Genomic DNA, 21,365 nt, shown 5'->3' with positions numbered 1-21,365 from the left:
AACTGCACAAAAGTTGCAATTATTCACGCAAATTGCAAATTTTGCGCTGTGCGAGACTTTTCTTTGCCAGAAAACTGGTATATGTTAATAAATTACCCCCAAATGGCTTAGATACATGACTCTGGAGGCGATACAACACAGTAGGCTTTAGGTAGACCATTACATGATGAGGGTTGTAGTACTGCGTGGTTCTGACAGTGTCACATACAATAGGCTTAGATACACCAGTACATGATGGGGGTTGTAGTACTGCGTGCTTCTGACAGTATCACACACAATAGGCTTAGATACACCATTACATGATGGGGGTGTAGTACTGTCATTCTCTGGCAAGATTAGGCTTAGATACACAATCATGTACAAGATGGGGCATGCAGTACTTTTCGGTAGTATGACCCTGTTCACACAGCATTCATGGTTTCCGTTATAAAAAAATCGATGCTTTACTCGACGGTCACTAATGGCTCCTGACGGACTCCATTGACTATAATGTGGTATTTCAGGATTCAGTTGTGGTGTCCGCCATTTTGGCAGGAAGAATAGTGCAGCTCAAATATGACGGAACTGCCGCCGGGGCGCTGACGCCTGTGTGAACTCCACCGCTCGTTCTTATCATCAGTTGCTTTTTGACGTTCAGAGTAGCGCGCTGCAGTATTGTATCCAACAAAACTCATACCTGACGGAAACATGGCGGATCCATTAAAAGTCAATAGAGAAAAAAACCGGATTGGTCATGCATGGCGGCTCCTGTAAAAAACGGATATCATGATGCAAGTGTGAACAGAGCCGCTACACCCTGGCAATGACTGATGGGGACTGATTGCAGCTCTAGTTGTGATTTCTATCAAATAAAACCATCTGAGACGTGAATTTTATTCTCTTTTATTAAAAGTAACATCGTTATAATAATTATCACTAATAAGAAAAAAATAAGTGATGATTGTGGGGAATGAGCGGAGTAAGTGCCCCCATTATATTCCCACCTCCTTCCAGCAGCGCAGCAGGATTTCTTATATACAAGGTGGAGGACGTCATTTATCTAAGTTGTACTGTGATCCCAACACATATGGGGGAGGGGTGGTTACAAGCGGAAAGCCCCTCCCCCTACAGACACAGGTCACATGCTCCTACATAACGCCAGTCACAGATCCGACCCAGCGTGGCAATCACAGAATAGCGCTCAACATGTGTGCCATATTTATCAGCATATTGCGCCATTTTTAACAGATACGACAACGTTTTCCAGTTTCTTCTCTAGATGAAGGGGCGTGGCCAGACAGTTACAATGTTGCAACAATCTCATTCCGTCAGTTATTTCTATACACTGGTGACAGGCTCCGCCTCCGATGCTCACAATATTAGAAGGATTGATCTATGACCCCCACTGTGGACACTAAAAGGTGCCGGCTGTCAGCGCCGAATTGTGTCAATTTATTCCTGGGCGGAGGGGGCGTACAATGCTGCCAGTCATCAACCGCTTACAATGTCGTCCCTCCGCCGGTTTGCACCAACACTGCCGCATATTATAAGACCGCTCCGGCTTTACTGACCTGTGCACCGTGTTTTGGCACATAATACACATGCTGCGTTACTGGTAAATTCAGCGCACGGTCCTGCGCCCCGTTATGTCTCCCCCTCTTTTGAGCGCGGCTTTGGGTAACTCTGTTTTTGTTACTTGTGTTTAGAAATTCATCTCCGTCTTATCTCACATGAGTAAGCAGGACCCCCCAGTCCTTCCGTCAGTCCCCCCTCAGGAGAGCGCCAGTACCGTCCGCTGCGTTACAGGAACAGATGCCACCCACCAACACCATTATGTTCAGAGCAGATCCAGCGTCTCTCGTGCCAACATTCCTCCTTTCTGCCCTGCTCGGGATTCATCTCGTCCTCGCAGGATTAGGCGCCGGCGTTTCATTAAGGCGAACGCGCGGCTTGTTTCTGTTTCATGTGTACACAAGTTGTATTCAATTAACTATAACAGCAATTAAGCCGGCGGCGCGCTCCTCCGACACAGCCAGTCCGGTTATTCGGTGGCCAAGACATGAATATTCATGAGCCGCAATTAAAGACACGGAGGCAAAAATCTTTGTATTAAACAGTTTGACTCTGTGAAGTCTCGGGCCCGGCGGACGCCTCGTGCGGTTATCGCCAGATCTAAGTCCAGGACATATGGCGCCAATCACCAGGAGGGAGATGCCAGGCGCAGAACTACCGGAGAAGCTCAGCCACACATGTACTTGTAATGGAAACTAATCAAAATAGAAAAAATACAGAGAGTCCTTCACTGCCCACCAGGTGCCAACCTGGCGCTGCCAATACTGCATGGAGTTAATATGTACCCAGGACTTGTCAAGTCTTTCTCTTCTTAATCTCCTTTGTTGACATCTCAGCTCTTTGCACTTTAAATGCACCCCCAAATCCCTGCCTTCACCCCAGTCCTCTCCTATCGAGGGAAGCGCGTTCTACCGTCTAAGCGTTTCGCTGCCTATCTACAGGGTGAGCGGGAATTGTGGGCGCACATGGGAATGACTAAGTGAGGAAAGTTATCCTAATGCAAGCACTGATGGGAGGGGAAACGCCTCCCTGGCGCCCGGATCCGTGTGCCGGGGAACACAAAGTATTTACATTTGGCCTCGCCGACTTTGGAAAGAAATAAAAAAAATAAAGTAATAAAAATGCTATAAATATACACAAAATAATAAAAAAACAAAGTAAAAAAACAAAAAACTTGTTATCGACAACCAAATGTACAAACTCTCTTTAGAACACAAAACATGCCCAGAACCTGGGGGGAGGGGGGTTATCAGATCGCAACGCAGCAGGAATCACACAGTCCCTCCCCCGAGGACACCACAAAAAGCATTTGGTTTTTTTCCGCTTCATTCTTGTTCTGGAGCGGAAATTCATATGAACGAGAAGGAAGGAAAGTGAATAATATTATATGTAATATAGATTTATATAGAGATTTGTATCTTCTTGAGAAGGTCCATGAGAAGCGGCGCAGCTATAAGGTCAGCAGGGCGGCGGCGAGGAGCAGAGAGTGCGTCGTGCTCAGACTGGACCAGACCCCAGACGAATGGCTGCCGGAGATGTGGCCGCTGGAAGATCTTTCCACCATGTTGTCTTTTCCAAGCGACTGCTGCAAGAGACAAGGACAGGCGTGTCAGGGGTTACCAGAAAGCTGCGCTCTGCAGTTAAAGGGGAAGTACATCATATATAATATTGTATAATGAAAAGTTCTGCAACTTTCCAATGTACTTTGTGTTTCTATTCCTCACTGCTTGCATGATTACAGTTTGCTGTCAGTGAATGAATACATTCTTGTTTACAGGCTGAAAATTCATCCTGAGCTAATACTTCTCACAGCTGAGGGTTTGTGACAATGTATCAGAGTAGACAACCTCTATACAAGTTTCCTGTCCTGATAGTTTGTTGCAATGTGTCAGTCTGGAGTCCAGGATACATTTATAAGGGTGCAGTCACACGCGGCTGATTGTGATGCAGAAATGTCTGTGATTGACAATCAGTTCTATTCATGTAAATGTGTCTGTTTGTGCAGCCGGTGCCGCCAGCTCTGCTACATCTGGATCTGCTCTTTGCTGCCTCAGAACATCTCATGGTGACGACCCGACATTACTGAAGATCTTGACTTATAATTTGTATGAGGAGACGCTGAGCGATGTGAGGCGCGAGCCGCTCTTACCTCCGCCAGGCACAGTTCAGAGTCCACGGAGTTGTTTGATTTCAGCTTCTGCGCCTAAAAGAAAAAAATCTTGGATTAAAAAAAATCTAAAAGAGAAAAATGTAAAAACATTCAGCAGTTGAGGAGTTTGAGGCCTTTGATTAGCGGCGCCAGATGCCGGCAGCGGATAAATAGCGTTTTCAGGACTCGCTCCTTAGTGTAACTCAGTTAAGGGATTTTAGTTGGTGAAATGAATGAGATCGTCAGCCCCCGGGAGGTGCCGCATCATCGTCATGGCTACTAATTCGCTGCGATGTATTGATGGTGGACGACACTTTCTTCTTCTGAACATTTTTACAATAATTACTGGTTGTCCGAGAAAAGTGAGAAAGAGTTTCTATAAACTAGAGCGAAACTCTGTATTGTCTGCTTAAAGGGCCAGTAACCGCAGACAACTGATATCAGTGCAGGAGCGTTATAAGAGGAGCGGCTGATATCAGTGCAGGAGCGTTATAAGGGGAGCGGCTGATATCAGGGCAGGAGCGTTATAAGGGGAGCGGCTGATATCAGTGCAGGAGCGTTATAAGAGGAGCGGCTGATATCAGGACAGCAGCGTTATAAGGGGAGCGGCTGATATCAGTGCAGGAGCGTTATAAGGGGAGCGGCTGATATCAGGGCAGGAGCGTTATAAGGGGAGCGGCTGATATCAGTGCAGGAGCGTTATAAGGGGAGCGGCTGATATCAGTGCAGGAGCGTTATAAGGGGAGCGGCTGATATCAGTACAGGAGCGTTATAAGAGGAGCGGCTGATATCAGTACAGGAGCGTTATAAGGGGAGCGGCTGATATCAGTGCAGGAGCGTTATAAGAGGAGCGGCTGATATCAGTACAGGAGCGTTATAAGGGGAGCGGCTGATATCAGTGCAGGAGCGTTATAAGAGGAGCGGCTGATATCAGGGGAGCGGCTGATATCAGGGCAGCAGCGTTATAAGAGGAGCGGCTGATATCAGTGCAGCAGCGTTATAAGAGGAGCGGCTGATATCAGGGCAGCAGCGTTATAAGGGGAGCGGCTGATATCAGTGCAGGAGCATTATAAGAGGAGCGGCTGATATCAGTGCAGGAGCGTTATAAGGGGAGCGGCTGATATCAGGGCAGCAGCGTTATAAGGGGAGCGGCTGATATCAGTGCAGGAGCGTTATAAGAGGAGCGGCTGATATCACTACAGGAGCGTTATAAGGGGAGCGGCTGATATCAGTGCAGGAGCGTTATAAGGGGAGCGGCTGATATCAGGGCAGGAGCGTTATAAGGGGAGCGGCTGATATCAGTGCAGGAGCGTTATAAGAGGAGCGGCTGATATCAGTGCAGGAGCGTTATAAGAGGAGCGGCTGATATCACTACAGGAGCGTTATAAGGGGAGCGGCTGATATCAGTGCAGGAGCGTTATAAGGGGAGCGGCTGATATCAGGGCAGGAGCGTTATAAGGGGAGCGGCTGATATCAGTGCAGGAGCGTTATAAGGGGAGCGGCTGATATCAGGGCAGGAGCGTTATAAGGGGAGCGGCTGATATCAGTGCAGGAGCGTTATAAGGGGAGCAGCTGATATCAGTGCAGGAGCATTATAAGAGGAGCGGCTGATATCAGTGCAGGAGCGTTATAAGGGGAGCGGCTGATATCAGTACAGGAGCGTTATAAGAGGAGCGGCTGATATCAGTACAGGAGCGTTATAAGGGGAGCGGCTGATATCAGTGCAGGAGCGTTATAAGAGGAGCGGCTGATATCAGTACAGGAGCGTTATAAGGGGAGCGGCTGATATCAGTGCAGGAGCGTTATAAGAGGAGCGGCTGATATCAGGGGAGCGGCTGATATCAGGGCAGCAGCGTTATAAGAGGAGCGGCTGATATCAGGGCAGCAGCGTTATAAGGGGAGCGGCTGATATCAGTGCAGGAGCATTATAAGAGGAGCGGCTGATATCAGTGCAGGAGCGTTATAAGGGGAGCGGCTGATATCAGGGCAGCAGCGTTATAAGGGGAGCGGCTGATATCAGTGCAGGAGCGTTATAAGGGGAGCGGCTGATATCAGGGCAGCAGCGTTATAAGAGGAGCGGCTGATATCAGTGCAGTAGCGTTATAAGGGGAGCGGCTGATATCAGGGCAGCAGCGTTATAAGGGGAGCGGCTGATATCAGTGCAGGAGCATTATAAGGGGAGCGGCTGATATCAGTGCAGGAGCGTTATAAGAGGAGCGGCTGATATCAGGGCAGCAGCGTTATAAGAGGAGCGGCTGATATCAGTACAGGAGCGTTATAAGAGGAGCGGCTGATATCAGGACAGCAGCGTTATAAGAGGAGCGGCTGATATCAGTGCTGTAGCTTTATAAGAGGAGCGGCTGATATCAGTGCTGTAGCTTTATAAGAGGAGCGGCTGATATCAGGGCAGGAGCGTTATAAGGGGAGCGGCTGATATCAGTGCAGGAGCGTTATAAGGGGAGCGGCTGATATCAGTGCAGTAGCGTTATAAGGGGAGCGGCTGATATCAGGGCAGCAGCGTTATAAGGGGAGCGGCTGATATCAGTGCAGGAGCGTTATAAGGGGAGCGGCTGATATCAGTACAGGAGCGTTATAAGGGGAGCGGCTGATATCCGTGCAGGAGCGTTATAAGGGGAGCGGCTGATATCAGGGCAGCAGCGTTATAAGAGGAGCGGCTGATATCAGTGCAGGAGCGTTATAAGGGGAGCGGCTGATATCAGGGCAGCAGCGTTATAAGAGGAGCGGCTGATATCAGTGCAGGAGCGTTATAAGGGGAGCGGCTGATATCAGGGCAGCAGCGTTATAAGGGGAGCGGCTGATATCAGTGCAGGAGCGTTATAAGGGGAGCGGCTGATATCAGTGCAGGAGCGTTATAAGAGGAGCGGCTGATATCAGGGCAGCAGCGTTATAAGAGGAGCGGCTGATATCAGTACAGGAGCGTTATAAGAGGAGCGGCTGATATCAGGACAGCAGCGTTATAAGAGGAGCGGCTGATATCAGTGCTGTAGCTTTATAAGAGGAGCGGCTGATATCAGTGCTGTAGCTTTATAAGAGGAGCGGCTGATATCAGTGCTGTAGCTTTATAAGAGGAGCGGCTGATATCAGTGCTGTAGCTTTATAAGAGGAGCGGCTGATATCAGTGCTGTAGCTTTATAAGAGGAGCGGCTGATATCAGGGCAGGAGCGTTATAAGGGGAGCGGCTGATATCAGTGCAGGAGCGTTATAAGGGGAGCGGCTGATATCAGTGCAGGAGCGTTATAAGAGGAGCGGCTGATATCAGTGCAGGAGCGTTATAAGAGGAGCGGCTGATATCAGGGCAGCAGCGTTATAAGAGGAGCGGCTGATATCAGTGCAGCAGCGTTATAAGAGGAGCGGCTGATATCAGGGCAGCAGCGTTATAAGGGGAGCGGCTGATATCAGTGCAGGAGCATTATAAGAGGAGCGGCTGATATCAGTGCAGGAGCGTTATAAGGGGAGCGGCTGATATCAGTGCAGGAGCATTATAAGGGGAGCGGCTGATATCAGTGCAGGAGCGTTATAAGAGGAGCGGCTGATATCAGGGCAGCAGCGTTATAAGAGGAGCGGCTGATATCAGGACAGCAGCGTTATAAGAGGAGCGGCTGATATCAGTGCTGTAGCTTTATAAGAGGAGCGGCTGATATCAGTGCTGTAGCTTTATAAGAGGAGCGGCTGATATCAGTGCAGGAGCATTATAAGGGGAGCGGCTGATATCAGTGCAGGAGCGTTATAAGAGGAGCGGCTGATATCAGGGCAGCAGCGTTATAAGAGGAGCGGCTGATATTAGGACAGCAGCGTTATAAGAGGAGCGGCTGATATCAGTGCTGTAGCTTTATAAGAGGAGCGGCTGATATCAGTGCTGTAGCTTTATAAGAGGAGCGGCTGATATCAGTGCTGTAGCTTTATAAGAGAAGCGGCTGATATCAGTGCTGTAGCTTTATAAGAGGAGCGGCTGATATCAGTGCTGTAGCTTTATAAGGGGAGCGGCTGATATCAGTGCAGGAGCGTTATAAGGGAAGCGGCTGATATCAGTGCAGGAGCGTTATAAGAGGAGCGGCTGATATCAGTGCTGTAGCTTTATAAGAGGAGCGGCTGATATCAGTGCTGTAGCTTTATAAGAGGAGCGGCTGATATCTGTCACATATTGTATGGAAGGTTCAAAGCACTGGATATATATGACATAAAGTAGGGATCATGGGGGAGGGGAGGTGTCTGCACTTCCTGTCACTCATCACATTGATAAACACTACAGCCTGAGATGGCTGATAACAGGGAGTAATCGACTATATTCACCGCACACAGTAGACAGACTGCAGGGCTCTTTCTATAGGACTCCATATTTCCCATGATATAATTTATCGCAGTTCTGAGCTGATGCTGAAGTATTGGAGATAATAATGAAGATGTCCCGTCTCCCGGCAGACCCCGACGAGGGTCTAGACAACCCAGCTTCTCCTCTCAAACACTCTGTGCTGCACTATGTAACCCTCAGTCTGTCACCTCCCACAAGATTAGCACACGCCTCTCCTGAAATACTCTGTGCTGCTAGGAGGACTCTTCTCCTTCCCTATAATACTCTGTGCTGCTGGGGACATTGCTCCCTTCACTTTGTAACTTTCAGCCTGTTGTCTCCCCCAAGATCAGCACACTCCTCTCCTAAAATACTCTGTGCTGCTGAATAACCTGCGTTTCGTCCTGTGGATAATGTTAATCGGGAGCGTTGCGCCCGATGTTGTGTTTTGTCTGTAGATTGGGGGAGGGGGGTGTGAAGTTGTCACATATTCTGTCTGTGCTGTGACATTTTTCTTTACGGTTTAGTTGGCGATTTCGGTCTATTTTTCACATGACTTAGTAGAAGTCACTGGAGATTTGTCATCAGCCCCTCAGCGCGTCCCCCCCTCGTCCTGATACAAAAAAGCAATTAACACCGACGTGATGCCGGGGACGCCCCACCCCCTCCTCTTCAGAGCATGTGATGCCCCCCGGGGCGTTGTCTTGTTCTAACTCTTTGGGGTTCAGGATTGGAGGGGGAGAATCAATATACACTGAGGCTGCCCCGATCCATCATCCCCCTCACAAGACCCTTCAGACGTCGCCGGCCACAAATAGCTCATCGCTGGTCGTCACAGTCACAGCTGCGGCGTTACAGAGTCGTAGGATGGAGTAAACCGTCTAAAGCACAGAACTCTGTCCAGTTGGCGATCACGTGCGCTGTCCGGGGTGACGCCGATTCACACCACGTTTATGATGGATGTTCGTCAGGTGTTCATAGTTACATCAGCCCCGCAGCGGCCGCGCAGTATACGGTATTTTAAGATGTGAGCCTCGGGCGTCGGGTGCCAATATTAGGCCCATGTCTCAGCCCTCGTGTTACGTCATGAAAAATAAACATCTGGAAAATACGTTATGTGAACGGGGCCTGAGATTTACATGGGACACATTGTATTGTCTACTGTGGATAACACCAGGTGGGAGATCAGATCCACTCACACATGGAGCCCCCTCCACACTCCCCCCGGGGGTCTCCCTCCTATTTATAGAGGTGTTAGTTACAGTGATGGACGATCTCAATCACTCACGAGTGGAAGGTGCAGAGAATAATGAGATTCTTACATCTCAGTCACCGACTAAAGGGGGTTTACACAGGACGAACACCGGGCAGATAACAAGTCCAAGGAACGCCGGATCATCTGCCGGTATCGTTGTCGGCAGCTCATCCTGGTGCGTAAACAGAGAGACAGCCGGTGTAAAAGAGCCTGAAGTGTCTCATCAAGTGCACGAAACTTCCCTCTCCATATCAAGATGATTTTATGCATCCTAGGGAGAGACTCGGGGAGGGGAAGGGGGCACAGGTCGGTACCCCAAGACTTTATGACGATGGGGGTGCAACAGCCTGTACAATGCTGGAATCCACGACATTAAAATTATACTCCAGAGCGGCACTCACTATTCTGCTGGTGGAGTCACTGTGTACATACATTACATTACTTATCCTGTACTGATCCTGAGTTACATCCTGTATTATACTCCAGAGCTGCACTCACTATTCTGCTGGTGGAGTCACTGTGTACATACATTACATTACTTATCCTGTACTGATCCTGAGTAACATCCTGTATTATACTCCAGAGCTGCACTCACTATTCTGCTGGTGGAGTCACTGTGTATATACATTACATTACTTATCCTGTACTAACCCTGAGTTACATCCTGTATTATACTCCAGAGCTGCACTCACTATTCTGCTGGTGGAGTCACTGTGTATATACATTACATTACTTATCCTGTACTAACCCTGAGTTATATCCTGTATTATACTCCAGAGCTGCACTCACTATTCTGCTGGTGGAGTCACTGTGTACATACATTACATTACTTATCCTGTACTGATCCTGAGTTACATCCTGTATTATACTCCAGAGCTGCACTCACTATTCTGCTTGTGGAGTCACTGTGTACATACATTACATTACTTATCCTGTACTGATCCTGAGTTACATCCTGTATTCTACTCCAGAGCTGCACTCACTATTCTGCTGGTGGAGTCACTGTGTACATACATTACTTATCCTGTATTACATTCTAGAGCTGCACTCACTATTCTGCTGGGGGAGTCACTGTGTACATACATTACATTACTTATCCTGTACTGATCCTGAGTTACATCCTGTATTCTACTCCAGAGCTGCACTCACTATTCTGCTGGTGGAGTCACTGTGTACATACATTACATTACTTATCCTGTACTGATCCTGAGTTACATCCTGTATTATACTCCAGAGCTGCACTCACTATTCTGCTGGTGGAGTCACTGTGTACATACATTACTTATCCTGTACTGATCCGGAGTGACATCCTGTATTATACTCCAGAGCTGCACTCACTATTCTGCTGGTGGAGTCACTGTGTACATACATTCAGTACTTATCCTGTACTGATCCGGAGTGACATCCTGTATTATACTCCAGAGCTGCACTCACTATTCTGCTGGTGGAGTCACTGTGTACATACATTACATTACTTATCCTGTACTGATCCTGAGTTACATCCTGTACTATACTCCAGAGCTGCACTCTCACTATTCTGCTGGTGGAGTCACTGTGTACATACATTACATTACTTATCCTGTACTGATCCTTAGTTATATCCTGTATTATACTCCAGAGCTGCACTCACTATTCTGCTGGTGGAGTCACTGTGTACATACATTACATTACTTATCCTGTACTGATCCTGAGTTACATCCTGTATTATACTCCAGAGCTGCATTCACTATTCTGCAAGAGCTGAAATCTTCTAGATCACCCTGCTTGTTCAGTGTCTGCACATTGCTTGGTCTGGTAATTGGCATTCTGGGAATTTTCGTTTTACTGCTTTCCCTCTGCATTATAAGAGCTCAGTCGGGGGTTTTGTGCTGGGATCTTGCAGACTGTTTCTAGGGATTAATACTTGATGTGACATATAATGGGGATCAGGTCAATTCTATTCAGTAGAGTAATAATCAATATAACCGTCATTATACCTACAGGATCTGTCACCCATCTTTCTTAGAGTCCTGAACGGCAGATCTGAGTTGTTATGTAGAAGTATGTGAGAGGGTGATGTTATGCAGTGTCAGGGTCTGTTCACACGCAGTGTTTTCAGGCGTATTTTGGGGCGTTTACACCTGTAAAAACGGAAGCTGAACGCCTACAAACATCTGCCCATTGAAATCAATGGGAAAAACAGCATTTAGTTCATACAGGGCGTCTTTTTACACCTCTATTTTAAAAAACGGAGCGTAAAAAGACGCTCTGTAAAAAGAAGCAGCGTGTCACTTCTGGAGGCGTTTTTGGAGCTGATTTTCCATTGAACATTATGAAAAAAGCCTAAAAAAAACACCTCAAAAGAAGCTCCAAATTCATTTTCAACTTCTAAAAAACCCCTGAAAATCAGAAGCTTTTCCCTGAAATCGGCTCCATATTTTCAGACGTTTCTGAGTTTGCGTGTGAACATACTCTAAGGCTGTATTCACACATGCAGATTTTGATCAGGTTTTTTTCATGCAGTCTTTGAAGCCAAAACTTGTAGAGTAAAGAAATAAGAGGAGTGAGGAGCGGGGTCGTCCTTTATACTTTCTCCCCCTTTATGATCTACACCGGGATTGCATAAAAGAACCTCAACAAAACCTGCAGGTGTGAATACTTGCTATTAATATTCGCTATTCTTGGGAAGCCGGATGACCACCCTGGAGGAAGCTGTTACAGCAGACATATTGGTTGTCACCCAGCTTTCCCAGGATCGGATATAACTAAGAAACGGCTGAATAGAACTTGACAAGGAATTTGATTTGGATGTTTTTTTGCTCCAGAATTTTGTGCCGGTTCTCCTGCCGTACCCCGGGGGAGGGGATTTCCTGCACCTGGTTAGTGACGGCAGAGATTGTGACATCACTGAGGCACGAGGCAGGGAATACCTCACCAGGCCCCACTGACTGCGTAGCTGCGTTCTCTGCTATATACAGCTGACCCCGGGCTGCAGGTATACAGGCGCCCCGCTCACCTGTATAAGGTTGGCACACGCTGGCAGTCCGTTGTGTGTAGGGATTTCGTTGGTGAAGTGCAGGTTGTCAGAGAAGCCGGAATCTTTTGCCTTGGATTTGGGGAGGACGGAGGACGCGGTGCTGCGTGCGGCCGGGTTAGGCTGCAGCTTCACGTCTGTCCCGTTCCCAAATGCCTGAATGGAGTTTCCTAAACACAAAAAGAACAAAAACATCAACGTTTCTTGAAAATCACAAACTTAAAAAAAACTAAAACATTTTAGTTGCTGCCAATAACCTCCCTGGACTCATGGCCAGCTCCTGTAGAACTACAAGTCCCAGCATCAGAGCCAGGGCAGAGAGTGCGGACATTGTCCTGGGAGGGCATGAGGGTAAATACAGGACACCGCTGCCCTGCCCCAGAACTAAAGCGTAATCACTGTATAATGAAGAGTCGGCAACTTTCTAATAGACTTTGTCTCGTTTTCAAGATCTCTCCTTCCTGTCAATGAATAGTGATGAAACACTTAGCGTTTACATCCAGAGGCTGAAACCCACTCCTGACCTATAACACGCCCATCAGCTGTGTGAGCAGGACCAGGGCAGGATGGATTTTCAGCCTCTGGATTAAATAGTGTTTTCCATTCATCGAAAGGAAGCAGAGATCCTGAACATTCTATTAGAAACTATATGAATAAAGCCGCTGCATTCTCCCCACCGCTCGATCCTCTGAACAGTCCCTTACCTGCAGCGCTACACTCAGGGCGGAGTAAATTACCTGCAGCGCTACACTCAGGGCGGAGTCAATTACCTGCCGCGCTACACTAGGGCGGAGTAAATTACCTGCAGCGCTGCACTCAGGGCGGAGTAAATTACCTGCCGCGCTACACTAGGGCGGAGTAAATTACCTGCAGCGCTGCACTCGGGGTGGAGTAAATTACCTGCAGCGCTACACTCAGGGCGGAGTAAATTACTTGCAGCGCTGCACTCAGGGCGGAGTAAATTACCTGCAGCGCTGCACTCAGGGCGGAGTAAATTACCAGCAGCGCTGCACTCAGGGCGGAGTAAATTACCTGCAGCGCTACACTAGGGCGGAGTAAATTACCTGCAGCGCTGCACTCAGGGCGGAGTAAATTACCTGCAGCGCTACACTCAGGGCGGAGTAAATTACCTGCAGCGCTGCACTCAGGGCGGAGTAAATTACCTGCAGCGCTGCACTCGGGGTGGAGTAAATTACCTGCAGCGCTGCACTCAGGGCGGAGTAAATTACCTGCAGCGCTGCACTCAGGGCGGAGTAAATTACCAGCAGCGCTGCACTCAGGGCGGAGTAAATTACCAGCAGCGCTGCACTCAGGGCGGAGTAAATTACCTGCAGCGCTGCACTCAGGGCGGAGTAAATTACCTGCAGCGCTGCACTCAGGGCGGAGTAAATTACCTGCAGCGCTGCACTCAGGGCGGAGTAAATTACCTGCAGCGCTGCACTCAGGGCGGAGTAAATTACCTGCAGCGCTGCACTCAGGGCGGAGTAAATTACCTGCAGCGCTGCACTCAGGGCGGAGTAAATTGTAACCCGCGAGGGCCACATTATTATCATGCACTGAGGCCCTTAACTGTGGCCCCTGATCCTTCTTCTTTCTCCATTCACACGGGTTCTGTCGATCAGATCTCATCAGACGGGGGCATATGGAGACCCTGAGGGCCCCATCCTCAACCCCAGGGACCGTGGGAATCTGCAGAGGGATGAACTGCTGTCAGACACAGGAACTGATAAGCCGGCGTTCTTCTTCCTGGGAATTCTGGCTTATAATTTGGGTGCCATTACAGCCCCCGGGGTCATCATTCAGCTTCCAGACTCCTAGGGAGCAAATCTGCCATAGAGGGGGGAAAGAGGAGCCCCGTTGATGGCGCCTTGTTATCCGGGATCGGTCTCACCCACGGGCCCCTTCATGACGTCTTCGTGGGGCGTTCTGCTGCGTCCTTTACTTCTGTCCCCGTCCTCGGCACCTTCTGTATATTCTGAACTCTCACACGGGGGCTCCGCACTTCCCAATTGAATTTTGTTTGTCATAAAACCGTCCACGCTGCGGCAGAATCACCAAGATAATTTGTTCCCGCGCTTTGTATGGCGCTAATGGACCCGCGTTCTGTAATGCAAACAACTCCGGCCGCCACGTACAATTGTCAGGCAGCGGCGCTCGTGGTGCGGACACAAAGGACGGCGGAGATTTAATTTTTTCTTTCCAGTGCATTTCCCAACTTGATACATAATAAAACAAATGAGTGATGACGATCGGCTCGCATGAATCCGATATTTGGCGTATTCCATGCAGCAATTAATACGCCGGTTTTATTTTTCGCCTTCATCTCTGTGAATCGTTTCTCTCCTGCTCAAGACTGATCCAAAAGGCGCTCAGAATAATTTGGTTTGTATGGAGAAGGCGGGAGGGGTTAATGCGGGGCGCGGAGGCGAGCAACGCGACGCTACAGGCTGCGGGAGAGATGGTCGGTCTCGCTTATTGTTCTGCATAAAATAAGAACAAGTTTCGGCATATGCAACGCGGCGCAGTTAAAGGGCCAGCACCCCCTGCGATTGGTGCTTGATACATCAATACAGCAAAATTTCCCCAAAAAAGTAAAAGCTGTGCGGGGCGGACACCAGACCCCGATAAAGCTGCGCAGATGCTGGGCCACCTGGAGGTGAACATGGGGAGGGGGATAGATCCTGCCTGGCAGCCACGGCTCAGGAGACCCCACCGGGTAGATGAACGTTGTGGTCGCTGGCATTGTAGAGCGGCTCTATAAAGTCTCACTGTGGCAATCATTACTGGAGGACGGCATTGTAAGGGACATGGCTAAAAGCCGGTGGGTTTACGAGGGTGAAGTAAACGAGGGGCCCACCGGGATTCTGTCTCCGAAGCACCCACATAAACGCCGGACACAGAATTGGCTCAATCAGTCAGTCAATGTGTCTGGGACTGGCAGCTGAGGGGTGCACTGACCTCCTTCCTACCCCATGTAGTGGGGGCTGCTTGACGCTCCCTCTTTGATCATTGTGGTGAGGGGAGGTCACTGGTCCCAGTATCCGGGTGTAGGGCACTCTCAGTCTTCCCCTGGCTACAGGTGTCCCTCTCCTTCCACTATGTATGGCAGAAGTCACCCTAATGCCTCCAGCAGGATGGGGGGGTCCCCCAGGGTCTGCGCCCCCTGCTTCTAGCTGCCTGCACGGTCCTGGGGCGTTGAGGAGCCGCTTCTCTTATTATATGGATCTATGAGCCCATTATATAAATCATTATAAAACTGAATTGCAGCATTTATTGTCCCTGCAAGACAAAGCAGAAAGGAATGATGTGGTGGTGGATTTAGTGGAGCGTTTTAGACGATCGTTTCCTCCTCCGTGAGACTCCGAGTCGGCTGAATTGATTTCCATTAGGTGAAATGTCTCTTAAATGTAAAGGAGCAGCCGAGTAACGAGCGCCCACAGAAGAGCTCGGGGCTGAGAGTATTATTAGCTATTAATTAGTCACCCGGCATCGGCCGCAGGTATCTCAGCGCCGCGCGCAGACACTTACTGAGGCAGATGTTATCCTTAAAGACGTGTAAGAATTTCAGGCAGTCGTCGATATAGTTTCCACTGTTGCTGCAGTCGCACCAGGGGGACACGCTGAGGCTGGTGGATTCAATGTAGTTGGGGGTGATACCTGTACCTGGAACCACAGAAACAACAGACGTCTAATTACCATCATCTCCACAGCCCCGGGTATTACAGTCACTGGTGAAAATGGGGAAAGCTTAAAGGGATTGTCAAGAATTACAAAAACATGGCAGCTTTCCTCCAAAAACAGCGCCACACCTGTCCATCAATATTGAGCTGCAATACCAGACACAACGCATGGACAAGTGTGGCGCTGTTTTTGGAGAAAAGCCTCAATGGGAAAACGCCTTTAATAAACATTAGTGGTCAGGAGCAAGTGACTAGTGCAACACATATTATAGGAAAAGATCAATGTATGATAATAAGCAGGTGACTGGTGCATCATGTATTATAGCAGAAGATCAATGTATGATAATAAGCTGGTGACTGGTGCAACATGTATTATAGCAGAAGATCAATGTATGATAATAAGCTGGTGACTGGTACATCATGTATTATAGCAGAAGATTCAATGTATGATAATAAGCAGGTGACTGGTACATCGTGTATTATAGGAGATCAATGTGTGATAATAAGCAGGTGACTGGTGCATCATGTATTATAGGAAAAGATCAATGTATGATAATAAGCTGGTGACTGGTATATCATGTATTATAGGAAAAGATCAATGTATGATAATAAGCAGGTGACTGGTACATCATGTATTATAGGGGAAGATCAATGTATGATAATAATCAGGTGACTGGGGCATCATGTATTATAGGGGAAGATCAATGTGTGATAATAAGCTGGTGACTGGTACATCATGTATTATAGGAGAAGATCAATGTATGATAATAAGCAGGTGACTGGTGCAACATGTATTATAGGAGAAGATCAATGTATGATAATAAGCAGGTGACTGGTGCATCATGTATTATAGCAGAAGATCAATGTATGATAATAAGCTGGTGACTGGTGCAACATGTATTATAGCAGAAGATCAATGTATGATAATAAGCTGGTGACTGGTACATCATGTATTATAGGAGAAGATTCAATGTATGATAATAAGCAGGTGACTGGTACATCGTGTATTATAGGAGATCAATGTGTGATAATAAGCAGGTGACTGGTGCATCATGTATTATAGGAAAAGATCAATGTATGATAATAAGCAGGTGACTGGTACATCGTGTATTATAGGAGATCAATGTATGATAATAAGCTGGTGACTGGTATATCATGTATTATAGGAAAAGATCAATGTATGATAATAAGCAGGTGACTGGTGCATCACGTATTATAGGAAAAGATCAATGTATGATAATAAGCAGGTGACTGGTGCAACATGTATTATAGGAGAAGATCAATGTATGATAATAAGCAGGTGACTGGTGCATCATGTATTATAGCAGAAGATCAATGTATGATAATAAGCAGGTGACTGGTGCAACATGTATTATAGCAGAAGATCAATGTATTATCATACATTGATCTTCTGCTATAATACATGTTGCACCAGTCACCAGCTTATTACATCATGTATTATAGCAGAAGATCAATGTATGATAATAAGCAGGTGACTGGTACATCGTGTATTATAGGAGATCAATGTGTGATAATAAGCAGGTGACTGGTGCATCATGTATTATAGCAGAAGATCAATGTATGATAATAAGCAGATGACTGGTACATCATGTATTATAGGAGAAGATCAATGTATGATAATAAGCAGGTGACTGGTGCAACATGTATTATAGAAGATCAATGTATGATAATAAGCAGGTGACTGGTGCATCACATATTATAGGAGAAGATCAATGTATGATAATAAGCAGGTGACTGGTACATCATGTATTATAGGGGAAGATCAATGTATGATAATAATCAGGTGACTGGGGCATCATGTATTATAGGGGAAGATCAATGTGTGATAATAAGCTGGTGACTGGTACATCATGTATTATAGGAGAAGATCAATGTATGATAATAAGCTGGTGACTGGTGCATCATGTATCATAGGAAAATGTGTGATAATAAGCTGGTGACTGGTGCGTCATGTATTATAGAAGATTCAATGTATGATAATATGCAGATGACTGGTACATCATGTATTATAGGAGAAGATTCAATGTATGATAATAAGCTGGTGACTGGTACATCATGTATTATAGGAGAAGATCAATATATGATAATCAGGTGACTGGTGCATCATATATTATAGGAGAAGATCAATGTATGATAATAAGCAGGTGACTGGTACATCATGTATTATAGGAGAAGATCAATGTATGATAATAAGCAGGTGACTGGTGCATCATGTATTATAGGAGAAGATCAATGTAAGATAATAAGCAGGTGACTGGGGCATCATGTATTATAGGAAAAAAATCAATGCATGATAATAAGCAGGTGACTGGTACATCATGTATTATAGGAAAAAAATCAATGTATGATAATAAGCAGGTGACTGGTACATCATATATTATAGGAGAAGATCAATGTAGGATAATAAGCTGGTGACTGGGGCATCATGTATTATAGGAAAAAAATCAATGCATGATAATAAGCAGGTGACTGGTACATCATGTATTATAGGAAAAAAATCAATGTATGATAATAAGCAGGTGACTGGTACATCATATATTATAGGAGAAGATCAATGTAGGATAATAAGCAGGTGACTGGTGCATCATGTATTATAGGAGAAGATCAATGTAGGATAATAAGCAGGTGACTGGTGCATCATGTATTATAGGAGAAGATCAATGTATGATAATAAGCAGGTGACTGGTACATCATATATTATAGGAGAAGATCAATGTAGGATAATAAGCAGGTGACTGGTGCATCATGTATTATAGGAGAAGATCAATGTATGATAATAAGCAGGTGACTGGTACATCATGTATTATAGGAGAAGATCAATGTATGATAATAAGCAGGTGACTGGTGAATCATGTATTATAGGAGAAGATCAATGTAAGATAATAAGCAGGTGACTGGGGCATCATGTATTATAGGAAAAAAATCAATGCATGATAATAAGCAGGTGACTGGTACATCATGTATTATAGGAAAAAAATCAATGTATGATAATAAGCAGGTGACTGGTACATCATGTATTATAGGAAAAAATCAATGTATGATAATAAGCAGGTGACTGGTGCATCATATATTATAGGAGATCAATGTAGGATAATAAGCAGGTGACTGGTAAGAACGGAAACTAAAGGGCGCAGTGAGAGTGCAGGGCGCCCCGAGTCTCATGAACACTGTAAACATTCGATTTGCATGTGCTGTGATTCTGGGGTCCGGTGATGTAGTGTACAGGGGATTCCTACCGATGAGGCCGGAGTAGGCCAGCAGGCATTCAGCGTAGTTCTCCTTCAGGCATCCGCTCACTGAGCGCAGGTCCGGCTGACAGTCTGCTAGAAAATGCGCAAGACGGGATCTGTGATAAAAAAAAACACGGTACGTCCATGAATGAAGGCCGGAGATGTGAATATTACCGGACCATTACACACCGTACAGTAATAGTCCCTAATCTGACATGGACAGGACCTGAGAGATTCCAAACATTCTGGATTATCAGAGAGCGTCCAGGACGACAGGGCTCAGGATGATTCAGGTTTGTTCTATTCCTTCTCTCTGCTCAGATTTTTGTGTTTTTTCGAGTCTTCACATCATTTTGCAGCACATGGACTTTCTGGACTACCAGATGCCGGATTAAAGGACTGTTACTGTAATAAGAATACATGTGAGTTGTACAACCAACCCCCCGCCCCCTCCTGCAGCTAATAATTGATGTTTCCCATCATGAGGCCTCGGTGCTCCTGCCCCATGGAGGAGAAATTATTTTGCATTCCGGCCGTTTTCCTTGACTTTAATTTAAAATCTGAAAACCTGATATTGTGAAGAAACACGAAGTCATATTTGTTCCAATTTAGTCCTGAAGTAATTACATTTATTCACAAACGCTCCGTCTGAATTTCAATGAGAATCGTTGTCATGAAAGGAAATGGACCGGAATTTACCTTCAATTATTCCACGAAACTGTCGGAAAATAACGTAACCACAATACAAGGAACAGGACGATAACGGACGCTCATTAATCACACGTAAAAGATCTCCCCAGAACACCCAATAGATCCCAACCTGCCCACAGATCACAGCGCTATCAACAGACCACAGCCCCATATAGATCCAAAGGCCCCACAGATTACAGCCCCCCAATAGATCCCAACCCCCCACAGATGACAGCCCCCAATAGATCCCAACCCCCCCATAGATCACAGCGCTCCCAACAGATCACAGCCCCATATAGATCCAAAGGCCCCACAGATCACAGCCCCCAATAGATCCCAACCCCCCACACATGACAGCGCTACCAACCGATCACAGCCCCAAATAGATCCAAAGCCCCCACAGATCACAGCCCCCAATAGATCCCAACCCCCCACAGATGACAGCCCCCCAATAGATCCCAACCCCCCTCACAGCGCTCCCAACAGATCACAGCCCCATATAGATCCAAAGGCCCCACAGATCACAGCCCCCAATAGGTCCCAACCCCCCACAGATGACAGCGCTACCAATAGATCACAGCCCCCAATAGATACCAACCCCCCACATATCACAGTCCCCCAATAGATCCCAACCCCCCCCCACAGATCACAGCGCTCCCAACAGATCACAGCCCCATATAGATCCAAAGGCCCCACAGATCACAGCCCCCCAATAGATCCCAACCCCACCCCCACAGATGACAGCGCTACCAATAGATCACAGCCCCAAATAGATCCAAAGCCCCTACAGATCACAGCCCCCAATAGAGCCCAACCCCCCACAGATGACAGCCCCCCCAATAGATCCCAATCCCCCTCACAGCGCTCCCAACAGATCACAGCCCCATATAGATCCAAAGGCCCCACAGATCACAGCCCCCCAATAGATCCCAACCCCCCACAGATGACAGCGCTACCAATAGATCACAGCGCCCAATAGATACCAACCCCCCACAGATCACAGTCCCTCAATAGATCCCAACCCCCCCCACAGATCACAGCGCTCCCAACAGATCACAGCCCCATATAGATCCAAAGGCCCCACAGATCACAGACCCCAATAGATCCCAACCCCCCACAGATGACAGCGCTTCCAATAGATCACAGCCCCCAATAGATACCAACCCCCCACAGATCAGTCCCCCAATAGATCCCAACCCCCCACAGATCACAGCGCTATCAACAGACCACAGCCCACAATAGATCACAGCCCCCATGGTTTACAGCCCCCCAATAGATCCCAGCCCCAAACTGTACATCACTGCCCCCCAGAGATCACATCCCCCTCCAACAGATCACCACAGCGCCCCCATAGATTACAGCCCCCCTCATGGCAATTGCTATGAACAGCTGCCACATAAGAGGACGACTCAGGGACTGATATTTCCGGGGTCACTGTTTAGGGTTATATCTTGACCTTTATAGGGT

At 47.2% G+C, this 21,365-nt stretch overlaps 1 protein-coding gene across 1 annotated transcript in view; it reads right to left on the bottom strand.

The window, feature by feature from the left end:
• Positions 1–866: 866 nt before the first annotated feature.
• The window catches only part of GFRA1 (GDNF family receptor alpha 1), a 177,158-nt gene continuing 156,659 nt past the window's right edge, over positions 867–21,365 (bottom strand). The window contains exons 5-9 of the mRNA XM_075842738.1: positions 19,215–19,324; positions 15,806–15,940; positions 12,260–12,447; positions 3,701–3,754; positions 867–3,136 (exon numbers count right to left, since the gene is read on the bottom strand). Coding sequence (XP_075698853.1) covers positions 3,002–3,136; positions 3,701–3,754; positions 12,260–12,447; positions 15,806–15,940; positions 19,215–19,324 — 622 coding nt within the window. The 3' untranslated portion in view covers positions 867–3,001. The remainder of the gene's footprint in view (positions 3,137–3,700; positions 3,755–12,259; positions 12,448–15,805; positions 15,941–19,214; positions 19,325–21,365) is intronic.

This window comes from Rhinoderma darwinii, chromosome 11, assembly GCF_050947455.1.
Source record: "Rhinoderma darwinii isolate aRhiDar2 chromosome 11, aRhiDar2.hap1, whole genome shotgun sequence".
NCBI classification, from domain to species: domain Eukaryota; kingdom Metazoa; phylum Chordata; class Amphibia; order Anura; family Rhinodermatidae; genus Rhinoderma; species Rhinoderma darwinii.
Note: the sequence above shows the minus strand (reverse complement) of the source record. Positions and strands in the feature narration are given on the sequence as shown.